Source organism: Pempheris klunzingeri, chromosome 14, assembly GCF_042242105.1.
Source record: "Pempheris klunzingeri isolate RE-2024b chromosome 14, fPemKlu1.hap1, whole genome shotgun sequence".
In the NCBI taxonomy this organism is placed as follows: domain Eukaryota; kingdom Metazoa; phylum Chordata; class Actinopteri; order Acropomatiformes; family Pempheridae; genus Pempheris; species Pempheris klunzingeri.
The window spans coordinates 5,252,055-5,276,149 of NC_092025.1; the positions used below are offsets into that span (position 1 = coordinate 5,252,055).

The 24,095-nt window shown below is 40.3% G+C and overlaps 1 protein-coding gene across 1 annotated transcript; it reads right to left on the bottom strand.

The window, feature by feature from the left end:
- Positions 1-1,063: 1,063 nt before the first annotated feature.
- LOC139212947 (myotonin-protein kinase) lies at positions 1,064-24,025 on the bottom strand. Its single transcript, XM_070843527.1, has 15 exons — positions 23,711-24,025; positions 9,483-9,574; positions 8,254-8,337; positions 7,990-8,085; positions 7,490-7,638; positions 6,424-6,517; positions 6,069-6,266; positions 5,543-5,791; positions 5,209-5,288; positions 5,017-5,107; positions 4,712-4,866; positions 3,721-3,818; positions 2,682-2,743; positions 2,378-2,452; positions 1,064-1,773 (listed from the first exon to the last, which is right to left on the bottom strand). The coding sequence occupies exons 1-15, from the start codon at positions 23,874-23,876 to the stop codon at positions 1,672-1,674; spliced, it is 1,791 nt and encodes a 596-aa protein (XP_070699628.1). The 5' UTR covers positions 23,877-24,025; the 3' UTR covers positions 1,064-1,671.
- Between the last annotated feature and the right edge of the window lie 70 nt (positions 24,026-24,095).

Consider the following 24,095-nt stretch of genomic DNA (forward strand, 5'->3'; position numbering starts at 1 on the left):
TGTATGCAGAACATAAATACGACTTGTGAATGAAATAAGACTGTTTTGCACATTTTCTGACAAACTTAAGCCATCAAATTTTATTTGATATGAAAGACGTTCAGTCAATCAGTAACACATTCTCAGTCTATATGACAAACACATTCAGGGTTCAGGGTTTGCATAGAGCACATTCTCTTTGGAATTTTTACAGCCAGGAGAAATATCCCTTAGCAAAATCCATTACAGTATCATGAAACTGGATGGGAAAAATCTTATTGAAAAATTGACTAAAACTAAATAGAAAATTCTTGCCATAATAAACACTGGCTCCATGCAGGCTGGTGTGTATCTCAGGGGCATCACTATGACATGAAGGGTTTTTTTAGGCTTCAAATCTATTTTTTTCAACAACATACAACAACAATAAATATAGTTATCTACATTTTGCAATCTACGCTTTGGATTCAACGCTGTAGTAGCAACAACGAGTACTCTTCTTTTGTTTTCAGCTGGCACTGTACGTGTCACACAGAACATTGTAGTTACGTAATGTAACTCCAGTTCTATAAGTACGTTGTTAGCCCTCTTGGTTAAACAAGGCTCTGTCGAATCAAGCAATGTACTTAACAGCTTCCTGGTAAAATGGATCAGGAATACACATAACAAAGAAGATGGCACAGAAAATGTGGTTGCTTGACTCTTTGAAACATGCGAACAAGGCGGAGCAGGCAAAGACAGTCGCTTCAGTGTTGTGTGAATGAAGAAATTAAGGGTTTTTAAACAACCCAACAACACACAAATGACACATAATGAGCTTTTATACCTGATTCTGGCAAATTCTTTAATGTGACTACTTCATTATAAAACATGTATCAAAATTCAGATGCCATGATTATAAAGGCAAAGCACATTGGCACGAATATGACTGGATGTTACTAGTCAGCTGGTGGCCACACAGCTGTGAATGAACCAGTCGTTGTGAAGTATGAATGAAACAGTTGATATCAGTCCGCTTATACAAGCCTGACTTTAGTGTAAAAGAACAGAACTGAATTATGTTTATGTTTCATACTTGACTTTATACGCTACACAACTTTCACACTGGAAGAGCCTGTGGTGGTATAGTCTAAGTTAATATACAGATATCCCTGGTCATCATTAATAACCTTTTCAGTGCTAAAACAGGCACAGCAAAAACATGCCTATAGTAGTGCAACACAACTACAAACCACCCCTGGGTGCAGATACATGATACACAAATGAAATCATATTCACTGTAACAACTAAATGCACCAATATGGTCTAAAATGCCTGAAGATAGTGTGCTCATGGAGTGATTTTTTCTGGCACATCTCACTGTCACTCAAACATCGTTGTCACTGTCACACAGTAGGGCTTTGAACTCAGTGCATCTCTATTGTAACTTTTAGTCTGGTAAGCAGGCAAGGTAGGTCAGAAGATATCCTCATCATTTCTTCCTCATTGCCTGCCTATCTCATCATATCAGTTTGAAAACTTCATTTTGGAAATCTCATACAGTGCACCCAGTGGCTCTCGTCACAGTTTAGTCCTGCTCATCCTTCATCGTGGGATGTTAAGGAGTGGGGCAGGGAGTGAGAATAGAGCAGGGTTCACTCCTTTGTCTTGTTATAGTGGGAGAGCGCAGCAATGTTCCCCCATAAGGCACTCTCAGGAAAGCTCAGTATAACAGTGTCTCTCCCAGGCTTGGAGCTCCCCCCCTTCTGCACACACCAGCAGGTATGACTCACTCCTCACCTGTGGCAGGCGAACCTGTAACACAAGAACAAAAACAAGTGTATACCAGGGTTATTTCTTTGGAATAGATCAAATCAAATTAAATGATAGCAAGCTGATTTGATCAATTACTAGCTGATTAGATTGGACCCCTGCTCGGGTGATGTTCTGCTGCACACACACTCCTGAGAGGTGAAGCTGTGATTGGTACAGCCATGTGATGCAGAGAAAATACACCTTTTAAACTTGAAGTAGTTCCATCTGAGCAACTACAATACTAACATACAAAGGGATGTTTACATAGTAATACATCACTAAGACAAGTTAAAGAATGCATCAATACATACTGACAGGTGGGCAGCATATTTAATACAATTACTTTTGATATACTTGCTCATTAGACATTGCACTTTTAGTTAAGTAGGGTTTTGAATGCAGCACTTGTATTTGTAACGGCATTATTAGACATTGTCGCATTGCAACATTTACTTAAGTAAGTACAAAGAACAGAATACTTCTTGTACCACTAATGATGATATACTCTTCCTCACACATCTACAAAACCTATCAATAGTATAAAAAAATCCCACCTCAGTAGAATCCTAAATGACAGACTACTGTTTGAGGAACTTTTCCATACCCTGTGAAACAGGAGCAGGTGGCGGTGGAGAGGAATCACCAGCGGGTAATGGCAGGATGGGGGTGCTCTCTCCCTCTGTAACACATGCAAGTGAGACAGCAGCTTTATAGGACATATAAACAGAGGTTCTCCATTTGAATAAGAGCTTTTCCAGCTGTACACATTTTATGTCATACACAGAAAGTCTGTGTTTGGCAATTAGCAAGCCTGCAGAATTAGAGAAGCAAACATGTTACATGCTGTTTTAAAAGAGTTTTTGTTGTCCATGTCAGGCAGAGAAAAAGAACATGAAAGATACGCTTACATCCCCTGGTACATCCACACAGTGGGCAGGCAGAGCAAGAGATGCTGGGCAGATACTCAGCTCTGTGAGTGGAGGAGAAAGAGGAACATCAGAGCCCGTAGTGCACTGTGGCACTGTTGCAGGCATACAGCTTTGGTGCGCACAACTGGCCAGCCAGATTTGTAATAACACAAAGACACAGAACAGAACCAAAGGAACATATTTACTGTGGTGAAAGTGGTGACAGTGACAGAGAGAAGATGTGATGGAGAAAGCAGTGACTGGAATGAAGTAAGCCACTGACTGATGTCTTTTTATCATCACACATGCAGTGAGCCACGTGTTTTTTGCTCACATGGTTTTGCACCAAGACGTCTGGAGGTCATAACACCTTCATTCATCAGTCTAGAGGCAGCAAGACCCTCAACACTGCCTCTTTTAAAAGCTCATGACGCTGTATTGATTTATGGAAACGGGCATCCAAGTTCCTGCATACCAAGGCTATTCTTAGAGTGGGTATTTACCACCATGTTCTGACTGAGGTCTCCAATATAAGCAGATGCTGTTGGGACTATGCAGCACTGTGTTTATTCAGAGTAGCTCATATTGTCTGGAACTCATTCCACCTCACATTTATGTTGTTCTTAAGAGACTCAGGACCGTAAAGTAGTACTTGGTCTGTGTGGATGTCTGTGTGATTAGGTCATGTTACTGAAATACCTGGCATCTTCCTGGCTGGGTTAAATTTGACAAAATGAAAACAAAAGCCACGTCTCTACATCTATAATTCCCTGTTGATTTCATTGCTTTTTACCAATGGGTGCATGGATTATTAGTCTTAGTTGTTATAGGCCTATGATAACATTAACCACCGAATCACTGGATCAAAATGATATTGGCTTCTATGGTGTCATAGCATAATAGCATACAATATAGAGTGAAACAGAGAGGAGCAGAAGGTGTTTGATGATGATGATTATGATGTTGATGATGATGATGATGATGATGATGATTATGATGATGATGACGTCATGAGGAAATAGGGGTGTTAATCCCTTGCCTGTCTCCTTGGAGCTTCTCCAGTCTTGCATCTCCCCCTTCAATCGCTCCATTTCTTTCTCCAGCTCACAATATCTCCTTTCTGCTTCTTGCAAACGCCTGGTGGACAAAGAAGAAACGTCTGTGAAGTTTCTTCATATCTTCTCACTGTTGCTTTGTTTCTTCATCTGATTTCAGTGAAGCTTAAATGATATAATATTACAACAATGGACGTGGGTCTTTGTTAAAAGGGTGAATCTACTCTACACCTAAGAGTATAATACTTTGTAGTTGTGCTCCATTATGTAATTTTAAAACTGATTCTGACATTATTTTTATTGTTAGCTGAGCTGAAAGACAAGGTTAGTCACCAGAGAGTTGAGAGGAAAGCTTATCTGAGGACCTTAGACCAGTTAAATGAGCCACTGTTTAAAAATTATAAATATATGTTGACAGGAAAATGTTTTATGATGTGTGATTCAAGGGTTCCCCCCCAAAAAACTGGATTCTTCTTGTGTTTGATAAGTGTATCTGATAACTGAAAGCCCATACACTTTACATAGACTTTGTACATCCCAGTACATGTGCCAATAGAGCTCACTGGAACTCTAACTCTAACTCTAACTCTAACTATGTCAACAAATCAAACTGTCTTTATGAGATGTCTGAGCTGATACTTCTAACATACACTTTGGAAGATTAAACATCTGTTGCATGGAAAAACAAAATGGCTGTGGTGTGGAGATTCTTCTGACTCAGTTAAGGAAATGAGTGTAGCTTGTGCCAGATTCTAATAACTCCTTGGAACCCAATAGAAATAATATAATAATATAATAATAATAATATAAAATCCAACCGGGCATCTTAAGGCTTGTTATCCACAGAAGAACAATGAATAAAACCTATTGTAATTTCAAGAGATACTGTTTAAAAAGAATTTGTCCTCAGCGTGGGCTGCTCCACCTGATAAAGGACATAGATTGGTTAAAAATGGTGTCAGTGACAACTGATACCTTTGCAAGTCTTCATCAAGTCCAGATATTTCGTCAGTCTCCTTCTCGGTGGTGGTGTGGGTGGATGCAGTAGGACCTTGCTCCAGAGTGAGTGGCAGCTCCAGAAGAGCAGGCAGGTTGTCTGGTAGAGTGTCTGTGAGCTGCCACAGCTGGCTCTGAATTCAAACCATGGGTAGATCAGGACCAGCCCAACGAGGAAAACACACTACACAATATATAACTACAGCTATCTTTTACATCCTGCATATTAAACTTCGACTTCCATTTGTTTGATAAATGGACAAATGGAGGCCATACATTTGTACCAGTTTCTCTGGTGTGTAAAGACAGTCCCTGAGCCGTGTGTGGTCAATCTGCATCATGATGTCTTGACTGCGGTCAATGGCACCTGTCTGACTATAAAAGAGAGACCAATTGAATAACACAGTAAGACTCCATATAAAGGGCAATGAGAGTCAATTGATCCCACAAAATGTTAGTCATGAAGTTGAAGTTACCTGGTAGTGGTGTAAGAGTATCCAACAAAAGCCAAGTGTACTCCTATTGGAGCTCTGTCCATTACATCAGACAGTGTTTCCTGTAGAACACAACAGATAGCAACAGCCACCAGCTGGTGTTATTTTGTTAGAAGTTGTGGACATTTAACATGGAATCACACTATGACCCATCGCCATGGCATAAAGTTTGGAAAAGTTTGGAAGACAACAAAAATGCATAATCTGTATCAATGCTTGTTTTCTGGAGGATTTAACATCCATAAAATAATTCTGGGTTTCTTTCATTCAATATTCATGGAATATTCCTTCAGGCACACATCAGGTTAGACAATACCATTTCACTGAGACAGTCATCCAGAACATCAAAGTTTGAGGTGTCAGTGGGATTAGATACTTCAGGCAGGAAGGGGGCAGGGTGTTTATGCAGGGAACCCCAGTCTAGTCCACAGAAGAACGGATGACTCCTGAAGTCACTGAAGCCTTTCCTCCCCAGACGGACTTCCCTCTCACAGATGAGCCCAGTGATGATGGAATGAGCCTTGTCTGAAATTTCAGGCCCAGAAGAGGGGAATTCAAAATAGTCCTGGGGATAAAAGAGGAAAATGCTTTAAATGCCTGGTGTTTACACTACTGCCTCTGATACCACTAGTAATGTTAACACTTCTTCTAGCTGTACCATTTCCAGTGTTCATACTGCTAAACCCACCACCACACAAACATAAAAGTGATGTCTCATACTTGTGTGTCTTGTAGTTTAGCCTGGAAAGTGTACAGAAACAGCAACTTCACTACAAAACTCTCAGGCTCTGAAATTCTAATTTTCATCAGCTATTTGCATACGTTGTCTGTGTGCTGTGTACCTGAAAGTGGACGATCTTGGCATACGTTTCTGAGATGGACTCTGCATAGAAAGGTGTAGTCCCCAGCAGCATCTCATAGGCACAGATACCCAGAGCCCACCAGTCACATTCAGGACCATAACCTCCACCTCCCTCTACTGCCCTCAAAATCTCTGGCGACAAATAGTCAGGAGTCCCGACTGCTAGAGACGAATTAACCTGCAATGAAATCAATAGGCTGATGGATTTTCAAAATATCCAGTAGTCATGACCTGCATTTCCAACATTTGTTCTGTTGTGCGACACTGTCACTGTCATGAAAACGTATTTAAACCATCAATCGTCATTTATGAAACTTCTAAATTTCAACTCTCACCATCCCGTTGTCTAGGAGCTTGAGACAGGAACCAAAGTCCCCGAGTCTGATGTGTCCATCAGCTGTCAGCAGGATGTTGTCAGGTTTAATATCTCTGTAAGAGACAAGGTAGAGGGGGCCATTGGTATCTCTAAAGGTCAGATTTCATTAATCTAAAACATGTCATAGGTTATTTGATGTGTTTTTGTAAACGTCTTGCTCCTAGAGACAGTACATACATGTTTTGCTGTGAGCTACAGTATGTTGAGCTTATTACTCAGAGATGTAATGTTTGAACCATGTGAAAAACAAAAATAGTTTATAGTTCACATTTTTTAAAGTGAGGTTGTATGAGGTTTTTATCCATGGTCAGAGTACTACCTACAGTAGATGGTGGTTGACACACAATTAAGCATGTTGATTTTATGCAAGCCTTTTTTAGGAGGCTAAAATAAGTTTTTTGCTGCCTGTGTCTACAACAGTACATTGCTTAGCTTCTGTATGAAGACTCCTGGCTGCGTCTCTCCAAGGAAGGTGTGTTGACTGCCATCTACTACACAATGACTATAGATAAGTATCTCATTCAACCCCACTCCAAAAAATCTGAGCTATACCTGTAATACTTTAGTTGTGATTTCTCTGTAAATTGTGTGTTTCTGCAGTCTGAAACTACTGCAATTTAAATCAAATTTTAATGCCAATTCATAATGAACGCTATCTCAAGGCACTTTTCATATGGAGCATGTCTTGACAAAACTCTTTAATTAAAAGTTGGAGGGTGTTGGGTGTGGGAGAGAGAGAGAGAAAGGGGGGGCAGCAATAATAATAACAAATAATTTCACCCTATCAGACAGTTGTGTGAAATGTTGTCATAATTAATGTATGAAGTTTTGGATTATGGCCACGAAAAAAATTGAATCACGTCATCCTTAAGTCCAAGTGGACAAGCAGTTCCCTCAAGGTGTTCCTGTGGTATGACCTTCATGAGAATAGGACGGATCACCCGAAAACATAATGCCCCCAGCGACAGCTGTCTCTGGTGCGGAGGCATAACAACACATTTTTTTTTAAGAGAAGAATAATCTACCTGTGTACATAATTCAGCTTGTGGACAGAGTCAATGGCCATGACCATCTCAGCCAGGTAGAACCGAGCCATGTCCTCTGGGATCCGGTCTCCAAACTTACTGAGCAGAGTCAGCAGGTCCCCCCCTACATAGTAATCCATCACAAGGTACTGAGGGAAGAGGGGTGTGGTTGGGTGGGAGAATGGTAATGAGTTTTAAATTGAATACACAAGAATATGCATATCAATCAATCAATCAATCAATCAATCAATCTTTATTTATATAGCACCAATTCACAACAGCGTTATCTCAAGATGCTTTACATACAGAGCAGGTCTAGACCAAACTCTTTAATTAGAGAGAGACCCAACGATTCAGGAATTCAAAATTAAGGATTCAAGAATTCCCACATGAGCAAGCATCAGATATTATATTGAGCAACAGCATATGCTGTAGACTAGTACGACACAGTTGTGCAAAACATTCACTTGACAAAATGAGTTGGTCATGTTCATATGTACCAGATAGTTGTCATCCTGAAAGGCATAGTGCAACTCTGTGATCCAGCGTCTGTCACCCCTCAGCAAAACTTCCCTCTCCTCCTGGTAACATGCTGTCTACATCAGACACAAAGACAAAGACAGCTGGATTAAAGTCACAAGTATTTAGACAGGTAGTCAAATGTATGTCACACTAAGCTACTAGCAGCTTAAACCAAAGAGTATGTGCCTCCCTTTGACTCTTCTTCCTTTTATCTGAGTGCAGGTTTGTGTTTGTGTGAGTACCTCTCCTCGCCTCAGCATGTCCCACTTATTCATAATCTTCAGAGCATACACTTGTTGTGTGCTTTGCATCCTTGCCACAGCAACCTGTAACAGTGACAAGACAGAGTAACCATGGTAACCATATGAAGTACACATGCACAAAATGGATACATGCATTACTTAAGTCATTAGACCAATTCGTGCATAAAAGTCAGTGATAGTCTAGAACTGTTTGGCAGAGTGAGGAGGTGGTGTTTACACATCACATAAACAGCTCTCTAGATACAAATGGATAGATAAGTCTGCAGGTTCTTTCTCTCAATATTTCATTGAGATATGTCAATAGTTGTTATAGTACTGAGCTGCCAGTACATTTGGCAAACAGGGTATGATTCAGTACCATGAATCTAAATCACACCTGAACTTGTCTGATCAAAAGCATGAATATAAAAAATGGTAAAATGGAGTCTGGTGATATGTGGAGAAGTATTGTTGATGATTATTATAATAAGAGGAGACAATGATGAATGCAAACGTAAATACACTACTCACAAAAAGTTAGGGATATTCGGCTTTCAGGTGAAATTTCAGGATGAACCACCACCAATACATTTCCTGGTTCAATTAGAATTGGTATTTTAACAGTCCTCCTCATCGTGCTGTTCACATTCTGACATCATGAGACCAAGACGACACCTAACTATTGATCAGCAGCACCTCAAAACTGGAGGCTTCAAACAGGTCCTCAGACAGAAGTGTCCACTGAGCTTAGAGGGTCACAGAGTGTCATCAGGAGGTTGCAACAGCGATACAGAGACTGGAAGAGTCACAGAAAGGAGAGGAGTGGACGTCCTTTGGCCACATCCCAATTTTACGTTTACCCTCGTTTACCCACCACTGTTGGTAGATTTTCTTTCAATAAATTGTTTAAGATGAACAAACTACCATTGCATGCTGATACTTAAATGTCCTACTTTCATGATATAATATCACTGTAGCATTAACTTTTTACATTTTCCATAAATTTCACCTGAAAGTCGAATATCCCTAACTTTTTGTGAACCCTGTAAATGGATATTACAAGCAAACATGTTTGAATGTGGTTTAAAGTGCAGTGCAAATGCAGTCAGAACCAGACACAAATGATTGTATTTACAAATACATCGTGCCATTGCTCATGAAATGAAAAAGAATGCAAACCACAATACTTAGAACTCACCATCACACTTTAAAAGGAATGACGTGCTCACCTCACTGAATGTTCCTCGGCCAATCACCTTCAGGATGTGAAAGTCTTCTCTTTTGATGCGGGTCCTCTTCACCTGCCTTACCAGGGGCTCCGCTGTGATTGGAAGAGAGCATAGAGCGATCATGACTGCCAAAAGCTATCACTCGTGTTTCATTAGCCTAAATATTAGAGAGGACATGTGAATGGAGGTTGGCTGGTATCAATTTCTGGACCAAGAAAACAAGAGATGGTATTGCAGTGATTTTTTTTATTGATTTTCGGATGGAATGACTTGAACCTCATATGCAACTGAATATAGTTGGAAAAGTACTACCTGGCTCTATAAAGTGGAAATCACAACTGAATATAGAGTACTGTGATATTTTACTCTATTTTACTTGTAAACAAATTGCACCATTTGGCTACCACTGATAAGTAATTTAACTGAATGGAATTGATCAGCTCTCTGTCAGTATTACAATCCTGGAAAAGGATGAGCTACTGGAAACACTGCACGCTTGAATTTTCTGTCTAAATTTGTGAACCCAAAAATGAATGAATGAAATCAAGTTCAAAGGGGGGATTGTTAAACTAAATGCATTCAGATATATGATTTTAGTAAAATGTGGGAATGGGAATGTGTTTTATTGCTGCAGTAATAGAGAGATGAGAAGACTGATACCAGTGTTTTTAAGCTGGATAAGGTGATGAGGTCAGGTCTGTATATACTTGACCTCATGGACCTTCTGCATCTCCTAAACTGCTTTGCCTTGTTTCTTTTTCAGTTTTGGTCATTTAATTTTTGCTCTAAAATAACACCGACCTCCTGAAAGCTGTGCACGTGTATACAGTTTGCCGCTGTGTGTCTTTCCAGCTGAACAGAATATTGTATTTGCCATAAAGGGAGTTCCTTTTCAACAGAGTCTGAATAGGAATCAGTCTGTACAGCTAAATATAACGGCTATCATTTATGAATCAAAGAGAGTCTTCCAGACCTTTAGGTTTTTTTCATCCCCTACCCCCTCACATAAGAGAGGAATGCAACTGTGGCAGAGCCACTGTTAAACTGCTTTTAGATGAGGACAGAGAGCAATGTCAGGCACACATACACACACACACACTCTCGCATCACAGCTAAAAGTTTCCTGAAGCAACAGGACAATCCTGTCAAAAGGATCCTTTATCCACTGCACACAGTAGCCCTGGGTCAGTAGACTGGGACAGCCATGTGACCTGTGCTGCTTCACAGTCTTTTACAAAGAAACAGACTAATGAATAGGCAGCATTCATTTTGATATACACATTACTGATAACTCCAGTTCTCTACTATACAGATTCACAGAAGAACTTCCAAGAAAAGGGAAGAATGAAGCATTTCAGTTCTCACATTTCATAGCAATCTGTACATCCTCTCAGATTCTTGTAATATGTTGCTGTGCATTGGAAATTGTCTACCCAAAATGATTTTCAAAACATCTCTAACTATTACAATTACTGGTTTCCCCGGCATGTTTGTAATACTATAGACTATATACTCTATATAGACAAGGTGTCTTAGACTTGGAAAAAAACTTAATGTGTAATAGGTATGGGGCAAATCTGGAGCAAACCAAACAAAGGCCACAATTGCAGTTTGTGCTTGTATACAGAGCATGTCCAACGGACTGACAGTAATGCACTCGTGAACACACATTGTAGTGGAATCATTGTAGTGAAAACTATCACCATATGCTTTAATCCTTGGTCACATATCGGCAGAGATGAATAGCATCAGCCAACTAACTGCTACTTAATAGCTGACTAGCTACTGCAGCTGATAGACAACAAGCTACTGACCTCTTGTTCCACGCATGCATAAGCATATAGAACATAATCCCACGACAGCATCAGACCATTTATATACACCCTCTAATCTGCTACATACCTGGTTAAACTTGAATCACAGAGATGTTGTCTAAGATGTTGTCCCCCCTAAGGTGGGGATGATTTGTTGGCTTGTATGAATCTCAGATGCTTGTGCAAGCCAGGTCCAGTGTTCACCACTCTTGCTGCAAAGTTGACATATTGATAAGATTTTGAAAGTAAGTTTTGTGTAAGTAAGGACATTTGTTTGTTTCTGTGCAGGAAATGGACATTGCTGTCTGTCCTGTTCTCTGTGCTTCCTGCAGCTGTGGTAAATGCTAAATGGTCTGTATTTGTATAGCACCTTTCTAGTCATTTCGACTACTCAAACTTTTACATCACATCCTCAATCACCCATTCACACATCATACAGGAGGAATTTAAGTTGGAGGAGACGAGCAAGTGGGGGTTCAGTGTCTTGCCCAACTTCGACATGCTGACTCATGGGAGCCGTTGATCGAACCAGCAACCTCCCGCTTGATTGACGACCCACTCTACCTCTGAGCCACAGCTTTATCCTACCAAAAAAAATTACTCTATGGAGCAGTGCACATCTGTATGTGTCTGTGCACAGTATGTGTGCATATCCCATGCCTGTATGCCAGCATGTTTTTACTCAAGAATACCGCCATAAGTGCTCTGCCAACACCTCTGCCAGCTTCAAGGAAATTATTCCTCTTCATGAAGAATGACAGAGCAAGGAGATTTATCAGGTGTGTTGGTGAAGAGGTAGCTGAGAAGGTGACATGTCCATTTTTTGCTCTCATTTCCACAAGTCATCTCCAACATGTAGTTGCTGTAAAGTAAGACAGTAAGAAACAGTTCTGGATGGGACATACAGTTGCACCTACAAACATTCAACCCCCATTGCAAAGTAGGGGTGGCCTGTCCAGGTATTTGATGTGTTCTATCTCAAGCACACCTGATGCAACTAATCAAGGGCCTCATCATTTGCATCAGGTGTGCTTGAGAAAGCACCTGATTTGCAAGTAAATGCTCTTAAGAGGGATTCTGTTCGGGGATAGAATAATTTTGAGACTGTAGTAGTCATTACTGAGCAGGACCCAAGGCTGGTGATTCATCCCCATGATGTCCAATCTGCTTTCAGGTCTGTCTGCACAAAAAAGGCTTCAGGACCGGATGGGATATCTGCCTTTCTGCTCAAAGGAGGAGCTCATAGCGGCTTGGCAGCCTATCTTCCAGAGATCTGTGGACTCACACTCCATCCCCAGTCTCTGGAAAAAATCAATAATCACTCCGGTTCCTAAAAAACAATGTCCTGTGGTCAACAATGACTTCAGTCCTGTGGCTCTAATTTCCATAGTCATGAAGTGTTTTGAGAGGATGATGGTGACTCTGCTCAGGGGGGAGGTGGATGCACACTTAGACTCCTTTCAGTTTGCCTACAAACAGGGTCGCGGCACTGATGATGCTATCAACAGCATCACACATCTGGTCAGTAAACACCTCGATGACCCCAAAGCTTATGCACGTGTGTTGTTCATTGACTTTAGCTCAGCGTTCAACACAATGCAGCCGCACCTGCTTTTGGGAAAACTGAAAGAGATGAACGTGAACCCTTACATCCTGAGGTGGTTTCACTCCTTCCTGACACAGCGCACACAGCAAGTCAGGGTCAACAGCTCCCTCTCGGAACCCAGATTGATAAGTACAGGCGCCCCACAGGGCTGCGTCAGCTCCCCGGTCCTCTTCACATTGTACACAAATGATTGTGTTACAACACACCCAGAGAACTTTATTATTAAGTTCTCTGATGACACAGCTATCGTCAGCTTGCTGCACGCTGACGGTAGCCCACTGGATTATTTCTCAGAAATAGAGGAATTTGTCCAGTGGTGTGACCAAAATCATCTTGTGCTCAATGTGGGGAAGACCGAGGAGATGATATTTGATCCAAAGACTGTTGTTGACCACGGGCCAGTCGTCATTAAAAACAAACACATCAGTCAGGTGGGTTCATACAGGTATCTGGGGGTCCACATTGACTACACACTCAGCTGGAGGGTACATGTTGGAAGTCTCTGCTCCAAACTCCAACAGCGTCTTTGCTTCCTACGTAGACTTAGGGTCTATGGAGTGGAGCAGAGGATCATGCTGTTGTTCTACCGGGCTGCATTGGAAAGTATCATCAGATACGGCATTGCGGCCTGGTACGGCAACCTGACTGTGCAGTCGAGGTCACAAATTATCGGTCTGGTGCGGACTGCCATGAAGATCATGGGGGTCAGGAACCCTCCTTCCCTCCAGATGCTTTATGAGCGGTCCGTCACCGGACTGGCACAGAAAATTGTGACTGACCCGACTCACATTCTGCATCATGAGTTCTAGCTACTGCCTTCCGGCAGGAGATTCAGGGTCCCCAGAACCAGGCTGAACCGCTACAAGAACTCATTCCTGCCAACATCCATCAAACTGCTTAATAACCAACATTAACTTTCAGTGCAATAAGCTACATGGTTCAATGTTCATGTGTGTGGAATATATGCAGCAGTACTGTACATACTTATGTATATATATATATATATATGTGTGTATGTATGTATATATGTGTGCATTTCTTATGTATGTATTTCTCTACACATGTATACTTACTTCTGTGAAGTATGCTGCTGCTGCACTTTTATTTAATTTTAATTTTAGTTATTTCTATTCGGTTGTTTTTCTATATTGTAAACTGCAGCTGAACGGAGTCCAGGAAAAGGTTCCCCACGGGGAAAATAAAGTATATCTTATCTTATTAAAATAATTTGGAGAAACCACTTGTAATAGTAGTTATGTTGAGCTATTTCAATTGTTCTTGTTTAAGTTGTTCATTGAACACTGCTAAAAGTGTGTATATTTTGCCAATACACTTTGCAATAGGGGTTGAATAATTTTAGGTGCAACTTTTAGGTGCTGAATATATCACATACCTAGTATTACACTGCATCTAGATGAGCTATGTTGAGAAACATTAAATTTTTTGGTTTATGTCAGATATTTAAGCTAGCATTCTAGAAAATGAGGTTTTGGATTGGCAGTTCAAACAGTTTACAAAGTAGGGTTGTAAAAAGAGATCTATGCAATATATCAAATATCTAGTAACAGCCAAATTAGTAGAAACACCACATCTAAATTTTCAGTTTCAAGATTTTTGAAATTGTTAGAATTGAGGAGGAAATCATTCAAACTAATGGCCTCAATGATAGTCCATTGTATTGTTAAGCTATCAAGGACACTGTCCTGTTATTATGTTTAGAAATGTTTAACAGGAAGTGATGACAGTGAGGAAAAGTGTCTTCGCCTCCATAGAAACTGTTGAGCTACTTCTGCTATTAAAAACTGACAAAAATCCTGATTTTTCAGGGTGGAAGGAGAAATTAATTCAAATAGATGGCCATAGTATTAACCAGTCGTATTGTTGACTTATCAAGCACACGTTTTTGACCAGCAGCGGACCCTGATGTGGACCCTGATGTCCACTGACTTATGAAATAAGGAGAGGAAAACAAGGATAAAATCTTGTGGTTAAATGTTGAGAACTACAGCTTATAGTTAAAAAATGGACATACAATGAGAAATAACAGCACAGCTTCTGTGCTCCCAGGTCCTACAGGAGTCCTACTGACAGGAAGAAAGACAGGATATAGACCTTGAAAAAAGAGAATCCCATAGAAATACATTAGTTTGAAATTCATGTTCAGGGAAACGAAAAAAATTAGAAATTCGCGTCCATGGATTTTTTTAGATTACATTTTTTTCATAGATTACATTTTGTGACAATTTCACAAACTTCTGTGAGAGTGGGTTGGCTTTCCATAGTCAAGCAGCAGTTCTCTGTCACTCTTAGCCCATTCATCTTCTCCAGATGGCAGAATCTTTGCCACAGTTCAAAATGTTGTTCAGTGGGTCCTCTTGTTGCTCTACTGTCTTTACTTTAACCTTGCTTTATGGCTGGCCACACTCAGAGACAGTGGTTGACACCTTAAAACAGTAGAATAACTGAAAAGGTGATGATGAGGAAGTGGACAGACAGGTAGGGAAACATACATAGAACCATACTAATGATGTATAGATCATTAATTTTCTCACTTAATTGTATCACACAAAGCACATAACGTTGGTAAATTGTAAAGGATGTCTCTGAGCTTCCTGCCTCCACCACAGTAGTATATGAGGTGAATGTAATTTTGTTTGTGCTGCAAAGTGCTTTTCCTGAACCAGTATTCCCATTACTCTGGATAATTCACAGACACTGCTGTCAATAGTTCTCATTAGAACTACATTCTACCAAATAAATAGTCCCTATGACAGCTATATATGACAAGAAGCAAATGAGGAAATGTGTTAGTAGTAACACATCCCTTTGATGTGGAAAAAGTGGCATAATGCAGTTTTAACAATCTGTGAAGGTGTTGTGTCCTCTGTGAAGATCAGTGTCAGCCTTGATCAATCCACTTATGCTATGACAAGAAGAATTGGTGGATTATGTGTGAGACTTTGAGGTGAGCCAGATGGTCAGAAGAGAATTTCACAGAAGATTGAGGCTCTCACAGACCACTGGTGCCAAATAAAAATACTTGAGTTTTCTCACCAAATTCTCTACCTTACAGCTCAGTTTTCATGGAGCGTTCCCTCCGTCCCCACTGTGTCTGTTTTGCTTATGATGTGGTCACTCCCTACATGCCTTTCCTAGTGATGGGTACAGAGCCAGAGTCAACATTTACAGGAATTAGCAATGACTCCATCACTGTTTTTCTTCTTTCGTCCTTCCATGTTTTTGCGTCAAAATATCGTTAGTAACAAAAATAAAGTGCCAACAGAATCATCTGTCCAAGTGTGGTGATATGTAGCAAATGTCTTCACTGGCATTGGAGTACCAGTTAATATGCTCAGATATTGTAATAGTAATGATGAATAGTAAAAGATATTTCTATAGCACAATTCATGAGTCTGAGTAGGCAGCCTTTCGGTCTGATACAAAACAGATACAAGGCATTTGTTGTCCACATATGAGGAGGGAATTTATAATGGCCCTAAGTCATGAACATGTGAAGTCATGAGATAGTATCACAAGACAACTTAGCTATTTACACCGATGTTTGTCACTGATGTACAGTTGCAACCCAAAAGTATTCAACTCCCATTGCAAATTAGGTGTAGTGGCAAAATGTACAAACTTTAAGATGTGTTCATTGACAAGATAAGACAAGAACAATTGAAATAGCTCAACACAACTAATATTACAGGTAGTTTCTCAAAATTCAACACAAAATGCTACTTTTAATGAATCTCAAAATAGTTCAACCGCCTGAACAGAATCCGTCTTAAGAGCACTCATTTGCAAATCGGGTGCTTTCTCAAGCACATGCACATTGCATCAGGTGTGCTTGAGATAGAACACATCAAATTCCCAGACCAGCCACGGGGTTGTTCGCAGTTTGTTTGCATGTTACAAATATGGGTTTGTCAAGAGAATTGTCCAAAAAGTTGCCTTGCAGAGAGAGAGAGAGACTTTATTTATCCCACACTGGGGACATTTACTTGTTACAGCAACAAAGGAGACAGAAAAAGTGCAGAAAGCGTCAGGAAAAGAATTAGTGCAAAAGCAATGGATATAACAAAAGATAAAAATAAATGCAATTCTAAAAATATGAGAAAGAAAAAAGAAATTATATTTACATACATGTGTGCATTGCACACGATACAAACAGATAGCAAAGGCACTGAATGTTCCTAGAGATACTGTTGGGAGCATCATTTGCAAGTTCATAGCTAGAGGAACACTGGCTACACTACCTTGACATGGCAGAAAGAGGAAACTATCAACAGCTGCCACCAGATTTCTGAGGAGGCAGGACGCCAAAAACCCTCAAGTGACTGCAAAAGACCTGCAGCAAGACTAAGTGGCAGCAGTCACTTAGGTTTCAGTTTCTACAGTAAGGTAGACAAAGGAAAGCTAAGTGCTGCAGCTGTTAGCTTAGCTTTGTCTCTCAGTCGAGGCCTATTTGTAAAACTGTATGTGTGAGTGTGAGGGATAAAGGTGCCAGGTTAGGATAGATAGGATGGTTAGCTGCATGCAAGACCCCGTATCTGTGTGAGCAACCTAACATCCACTTCACTTTATGGCTACCCAGTAAACTACAATACATCACAATAATTAAACTCACTGAACATTAAAGCAAATCAAAACCAATACATTAACAAGATTAAACCATTGCTTGGCCATGTATACAGTCATGCTATATATGCCCAGTTAGAGTTTATTACCAGTCCTCAAAATGGAAGAAGGTCCTTCAGTGTGCTGCTTCTTAGCCTGTTGATGAGCCAGGCTGGAAGAAGGTTGTGGTTTTTGGTTTTTTTCTTTGTTCTTTGTTAGTTAGCAGCTCGCTAACTTGCTGGTGTGCTCCTGTTACTGGCAGACTTCAGGTCATACCTGAAACTTGGTTCAGGCAAAAGTGGTCTGCTCTGGTACAAGCCACGCTGAGGCCAGAGCTAGAGGAGAAAGCGGCTGGCCTGTAAATGGACCGTCAGGGGCCCAGGTGAGATGACATGCAAGGCTTGAGCTGGTCTCCAGCAAAGCCCAAGGTGAAACAGAACTGGACCCTCAGAGGTCCAGAGGAGAAGTTGGAGAGAGGAAGAGCAGTGGGGCAGCCCTGGTGATAGCAGCCCCTGAGGATAAAGTGCCACACATTGACCAATGGTGGCTATAAATCTGGATCCAGGGGTGCATTTAGCACATAGGCTATGTGTGAAAGTAAAGGACTTTGGGAAGCTGAGTTCAGAGAGGGAGCCCTTTGTTCAAAAGACAAAGAAACATGTAGTCCTCACCATTTTGGTGGGGCCAACAGCGTATACTAAACACTGAAGTAACAAATTAAGTGTAGCTCTGGGAATTATATGAAGGTGACAAAAGCAAAAACTGAATGTGACATCTTGACAAGTAATTAAATTGTGTAACAGTGGAGGTTGGGTGAAATTTAGAAAACGTGTACATTAAAACATATTTGTGTGTAGCTGAGACCTTAATCTTTCATTCGCTACTGGATATAATATTTGAGCATGAATTATAGCAAAAAAATACAGTAGATTAAAAAGTGTTCCAACTAACCCAGGCCTCTCCTGCACTCAACATGGCAGCGAAGACAACAGAAAAGAGGAGAATGTTTGTATATCACATCATATTGGATATGGAATTAATCTGCAGATGCTCCTGTTCAAAACAATACCAAACTGAGATGAGAGTTTTCAAGCTGCAGACAGGCAGACAGATCCATGCATGCACAAACACAACTGAACACATGGTCCCCACCAGGCTGACGCCTGGCCGGGATAATAAAGGGATAATAAATCCAATTTTACCGATACAAAGATGCTTCGCGAGGACATCCTAAGTTGTATCCGGTGCACACTTTTTTAATCAGGGCGATGACTTCATGAACTTTTATGCTGATACACTAATGCGAATCAGTGAATCTCACCATCCTAAACCCAGATTAAAGTATCTCAACAGCTATGGACAGATTGCCATGAAGTTTGGCTCTGTCATCTGTCATCTTTTTATCTAGCACCATCATAAGGTCAACATTTCAATTCGTCCAATACTTTGGTTGCCATCAGCCTCAGCTGTACCAGTGTGTCTGCTTTAAGTGCTTCAAGTCTTTAACAAAGAACATGTGATTGTTGTTGTTTCTGTCTTGAGGGGGGGAAGAGTAAGAAGACTTATACTTTGAAAGCATTTCTCCTTGCCAATAACTCTCCTATGATTTACTGATTTACTCTGAAGCTCAGACCTCAAGTACAGCTAAACCCAGAAATTTGCTTCATCAATAATGAAGGACAGCCAACTCTGAAACTTGATCCTCATTCTTGGACACATGCTGTGGTTAAATTTGGAGTGTCCCATCACTGGGGAAACATTTTAGTCCTCCCACCCCCAACCCTGGCTACTGGACAATACAATAGCAGACAACACAGTAACAGTCACATGCATGGACAGGTTCTGTCAATAATAGAGAATGAAGGAGTTGAGGCTGGAGGGGGTGAAAGCTGAGGGGTGATGACATGTCAACAGATGTACACACAGAGTAGTGGCAGGCAGCCATTAATATTAAACTGGGCAGCATTTATGAGCCACTCAATGTCTTTATGCATTATAAAGTGTGTACAGTGTGTAATTGTTTCCAACTGATAAAATGCCCAGCATGCAGGAAGACACCTGCTACAGCCACTACAGCATGTAAGCAATAAATGTGTTCTCACATCTACATCTACATCTTACTCATTTTATTCTCTATATAGAATGAGTGTTATTGAGTCCTGGTGATCTTGGTGATCTGAAAAGTCTCAGAGAGGTTCATGTGTAGTAGAGCAAAGTCAGCAGAGGAGTGTTGCCTTTCATGACCTTGGAGTGGTCTCCTGTTGCTTTTAAGCACAAGGTATTCTGGACTGTATTACAGAGGTCACTGGGGCAGGTGTGTGTGTGGTCGCTCAGCTCAGCTCTGAAATTCTCTGCACATCCTTTGCTCAAAACAGTGAGGCTCACTTTAGAGCTGCAGTGACATTGTAATCCCTGCAAAATGTAGACCTGACCTGTTGGTCTGTCAACTAATGGAATCCAGTGTGGATTTAGGTGAATATAAAATAATTAATTGGGTTAATGCTATTTAATAGTATCTGTTTAAAAACAGATTTGTTTTGAATTTTAATATTTCAGTTGTTATGTATGTTGTATTCATATTTAATCTATATGGTCAACAAATAATAATAACCCAATATATGGGTGGTGTGTAATAATTTGTTCTGTAGAATAACCATGTATTTATGTATGGTAGGCTACATGCTTTTTGTTTCAATGGGGTGCACATACTCACATATGAATATCCTCTATATCCAACTTCTGCAATACTTCGATTATTGTAGTCTGACCTAACTTTATTTTTAAGCATACAAACATCAGATCTTGTCTTTGAATTTGGTGGTGTTTTGATTGTTGGTTTAGTTTGAAGTTTAGAAGCATGAGTATAATGGCACTGAGCAATGCCAATGAAGTGCTGTTTGGAGGTTGCGAAGACAACAATAATGATAGGGCTGCAAGTAACTTAGTAATCTTAGTTTTCTAATAAATGGACAAATCATGTTGTCTACAAAATGTCAGAAAATAATGAAAAATTCTCATAAAAAATTCCCAGTGCCAAGCTAACATGGTGAAATTTACTGTTTTGTCTGCTCCGTTTATATATCAGTGAGAACAGTACTTATCCATTAGAGCAGTTCATATGCCACGCTCTGATGTCCTCCCTACATTGTGCATAATCCCATGGGGACTGGTTGTTGGGGCTATTTTCGCAAAGACTGGAAAATAGAATGATCTAAAGATTATCTAAAAACTAGTGGTTGGCAGACTGTGCTTCAACTGCAAATATTCAACTGACCCCGATGTCTCTGTTGCACATACTGCTCTGTCAGCCATGTGCTTTTAATTTGCAGTTTCCCCTAATTTCCCCAATCACAAACATTAATGCAAATGGTACATGGTCTGCATTTATGTAGCGCCTTTCTAGTCAGGCACTATACAACTCACATCCTCATTCACCCATTCACACATCATTCATTCAGGAGGAATCTAAGGTGGAGGAGACTATTCTTTCACACACACTCACACACTGAAGCTGCTCCAGGAGCAAGCTGGGGTTCAGTGTCTTGCCCAAGGACACTTTGTCATACTGACTCATCGAACAACCGACCCTCTGATTGATGGACGACCCACTCTACCTCTGGTTTCAGAACCAAAATGTATAGACCAATTTCCTGTTATCACTTTAAAACTTTCATATGGTTTGAAAAAATATTTTCCACTTGGATGTGATTAATTTAAAACAACAGTACCAAACTTTCTTTAAGTGTGAATTTCATTGTTCAAAACAAATGCGGCTGTTTGGAATGCCTTGGTAACCGAGAGATTAGAGCACATGCCACATAACCAGATGGTCAGCTGCAACCCTTGCCAGTTTGATTCCAGCCAGCTGTACCCCTCTCTCTCCCCCATTTCTTGACTGCCTCTCACCGTCTCTATCAAATAAATGTACAACCCCCCAAAAAGGTAACTAAATAAAGATAAATTCAAATATTTATGTGTACTAGAAATGTGCCGTGTGATGAAGAATCATAATTCAATGCATTAATCAAGGAAGAAAGTTCATTAAGAAAATGTAGTGAGAATCCTAAATCCTAAAGCTTCACTGACCATTTATAGGCAAAACACAACAAGACCCCCAACGGTTCGGGAAAGTTAAACAAAACATAATCATGATTAAAGAAATCTTTTTGTTATTGTGTTCTTGGGTTTTGTACACATTCAGTATACCACTTAATACTTGACATTCGTATGATGTAAGCCAGTTAACACAGCTACAACAAATAAAATTGATGATGGGTGAGGCAGATTTACAGTTTGTGTATGAATGATCAAGCACTGGCAATAGTGTTGCATAATTAGCAGAGTATTTATCATTATTAGCATCATAATATTATCGCTGTCAATATAAACCCAAACTGGCTTGTACTGTACATTGTATGCATGCATATACTGTTAGATAATCTAACCCACCTACCTCATGTAAATAACATGTTACACTAATAATTAGCACTTTGAGATTTGCTAATGTAAAGTGCACTACAAATAAAATGCATTATTATGATTACTATTATTATTATTATTATTATTATTATGTGTACACATAGTTTGCCATTACTGTCATGCATTATGTTGCTCTTTAGCATCTCAAGGAGATGCAGAAAGGGAGTCAAATGCAGATGCTAAAGGGTGCCTTGTGCGTCAGTATCGGACGCCAAAGAGGCTGACAAAGTGGTGGTATTTGACACCTTGTGAATGAGAACAGACTGAAACCTTGTGTGATGGCTTTAAGCAATAAGCAACTTAAGGTTGTATGTACATATATTTACATTTGTATGTGACTAAATTGTTTCCTTCATTATGTTTTGCTGACAAACGTAAATCGCTGCCTGAAATATATTCACTTTATATTTTTAAATTTTTTAATTAGACTTTTTCTTTGAGTGAATGAAATCTATGTACTGTGGTGGAGCTGCAGGTGGTCAGGCTCTTTGGTCAAGATTAGGGAAAAAACATTTTTGTTATTTTGGTTGAAATCAAATGAAATATGTATGAAATTGAATGCAGAAAACAAATAAAAAACATTGTCAGTATCATCATTTTCCAGCTTGCCAGGTGTGTTAATCAAAAATGTTTCCTCATTATGTTCATAGTAAACATTTTTCAGTTGGTATTACATTTCCCTAATAATGTGTTGAAAATACAAATTAGTTGTATATAAAGGTAATTTCTGGGAGACAGGGCAGCTTCTGGTGAATTCAAGAACCATTCTGGTTGACCCAAATACATCCATGTGCCTCTGTGGTAACGCCTGAGTGCAGGCCTGGTATGACCTTAGGGCACAAACGAACCCTAATCCTTCTTATGGAAGAGATTTCTCTTTTCCATCTGTGTGTGCCACTGGCTAAGAGACTATTAGAGATTAGGTTCCTTCAAAACAACCATATCAAACATCAGACTGTGACTGCTGTTTGTTTCCTGTTTCCCACCAAGAATCAACATCAGTTTCTTTTACCCGTGACTATGACCTGAACCAAGTACTTATTTTTAATCCAAACCATGATCTTCCCCAAACCTATCCAGCCCATAACCAGTCAGACCAGAACTCAGTTTTACTTTAGTAACAGCGATTGGTAAAAGTTTTGGAAGCCACAGACAAGTGACGTCATCCTGCCGATAGGGGCATCAGATCAGAAAAAACATATTACTTCTTGCATTGGCACTGAATGTTGGCTCTGCATGTAAATCATGAATCATCCAGTATGAACGTATTTTGGTAGCAGGGCGTTCAAAATCCACAGCTATGGTTGCTAAGTCACACATATTGGAATTAGTGGATTTCTTGTGTCAATGATTAGTTAGTTAGTCAGTGATAGTAATAGTTAATGAATGTAAAAGAACAAATGTTCTGCCCAGGAATGTGGCACAAACTGTTTTAGTCAGACATGATGTTATGTTTGGTATGGTTTGTGTAATGCATCAGTTGATTGTTCTTGATCAGCAGCCAAACAAAGGCGTTGCTAAGCTACATGTTCTATCAGGATATCTGAATGAGTAATTTAGGTCAGTTAATAGTTAAATGAAATGATGAATTTGTTGTTGTCAGGAGTTCTCCAGTGGCTTCACATATCATGCAAGCAAAAGTAGAACAACATATTAAATATATATAAAGAAAACACAGACATGCGTAGAAATAAGAGGAAAACACTCACCCCATTGCAGGAAACCAGAGACGTACTTCTCCCTTGCAAAGGGCGAAGAGTAGAACTCCTCAAAGACACCCACCAGTAGGTCCAACAGGGTCTGGAGCCCGACCGGTCCTGTGGTCTGGGGGCCCTCAGCCAGGTCAGGTGCACCAAGGCCAGGGCCCGTTGACATGACGCTTGGTTTGGTTTAGAGTGGCAGTGAAATCCTGGTGCTCATTGTGAGTTGGGTTAACAGTGAGACACACTGGATCGTTTTCTACCTCTGGTTTTACAGCTGCTCTGGTTAGTCTCTTGAGAATCACATTTACAGTAACAGCCCACCCTCACTATCTTTTTTGGACTGCAACCCCCCCACCTGCACCCCCAGCCCCCCCACCAACACACACTCACT

Bases quoted from the DNA above. Each gene is read 5' to 3' on its own strand.
- LOC139212947 (XM_070843527.1), bottom strand. From the start codon at position 23,876: ATGTCAACGGGCCCTGGCCTTGGTGCACCTGACCTGGCTGAGGGCCCC. The intron at 5,289-5,542 runs GTATTGTCTAAC...TGTGTTCTACAG, and splicing joins ATGACTGTCTCAGTGAAATG to GAAACACTGTCTGATGTAAT. The intron at 2,744-3,720 runs GCAAGGGATTAA...CTCCACTCACAG, and splicing joins GAGAAGCTCCAAGGAGACAG to AGCTGAGTATCTGCCCAGCA.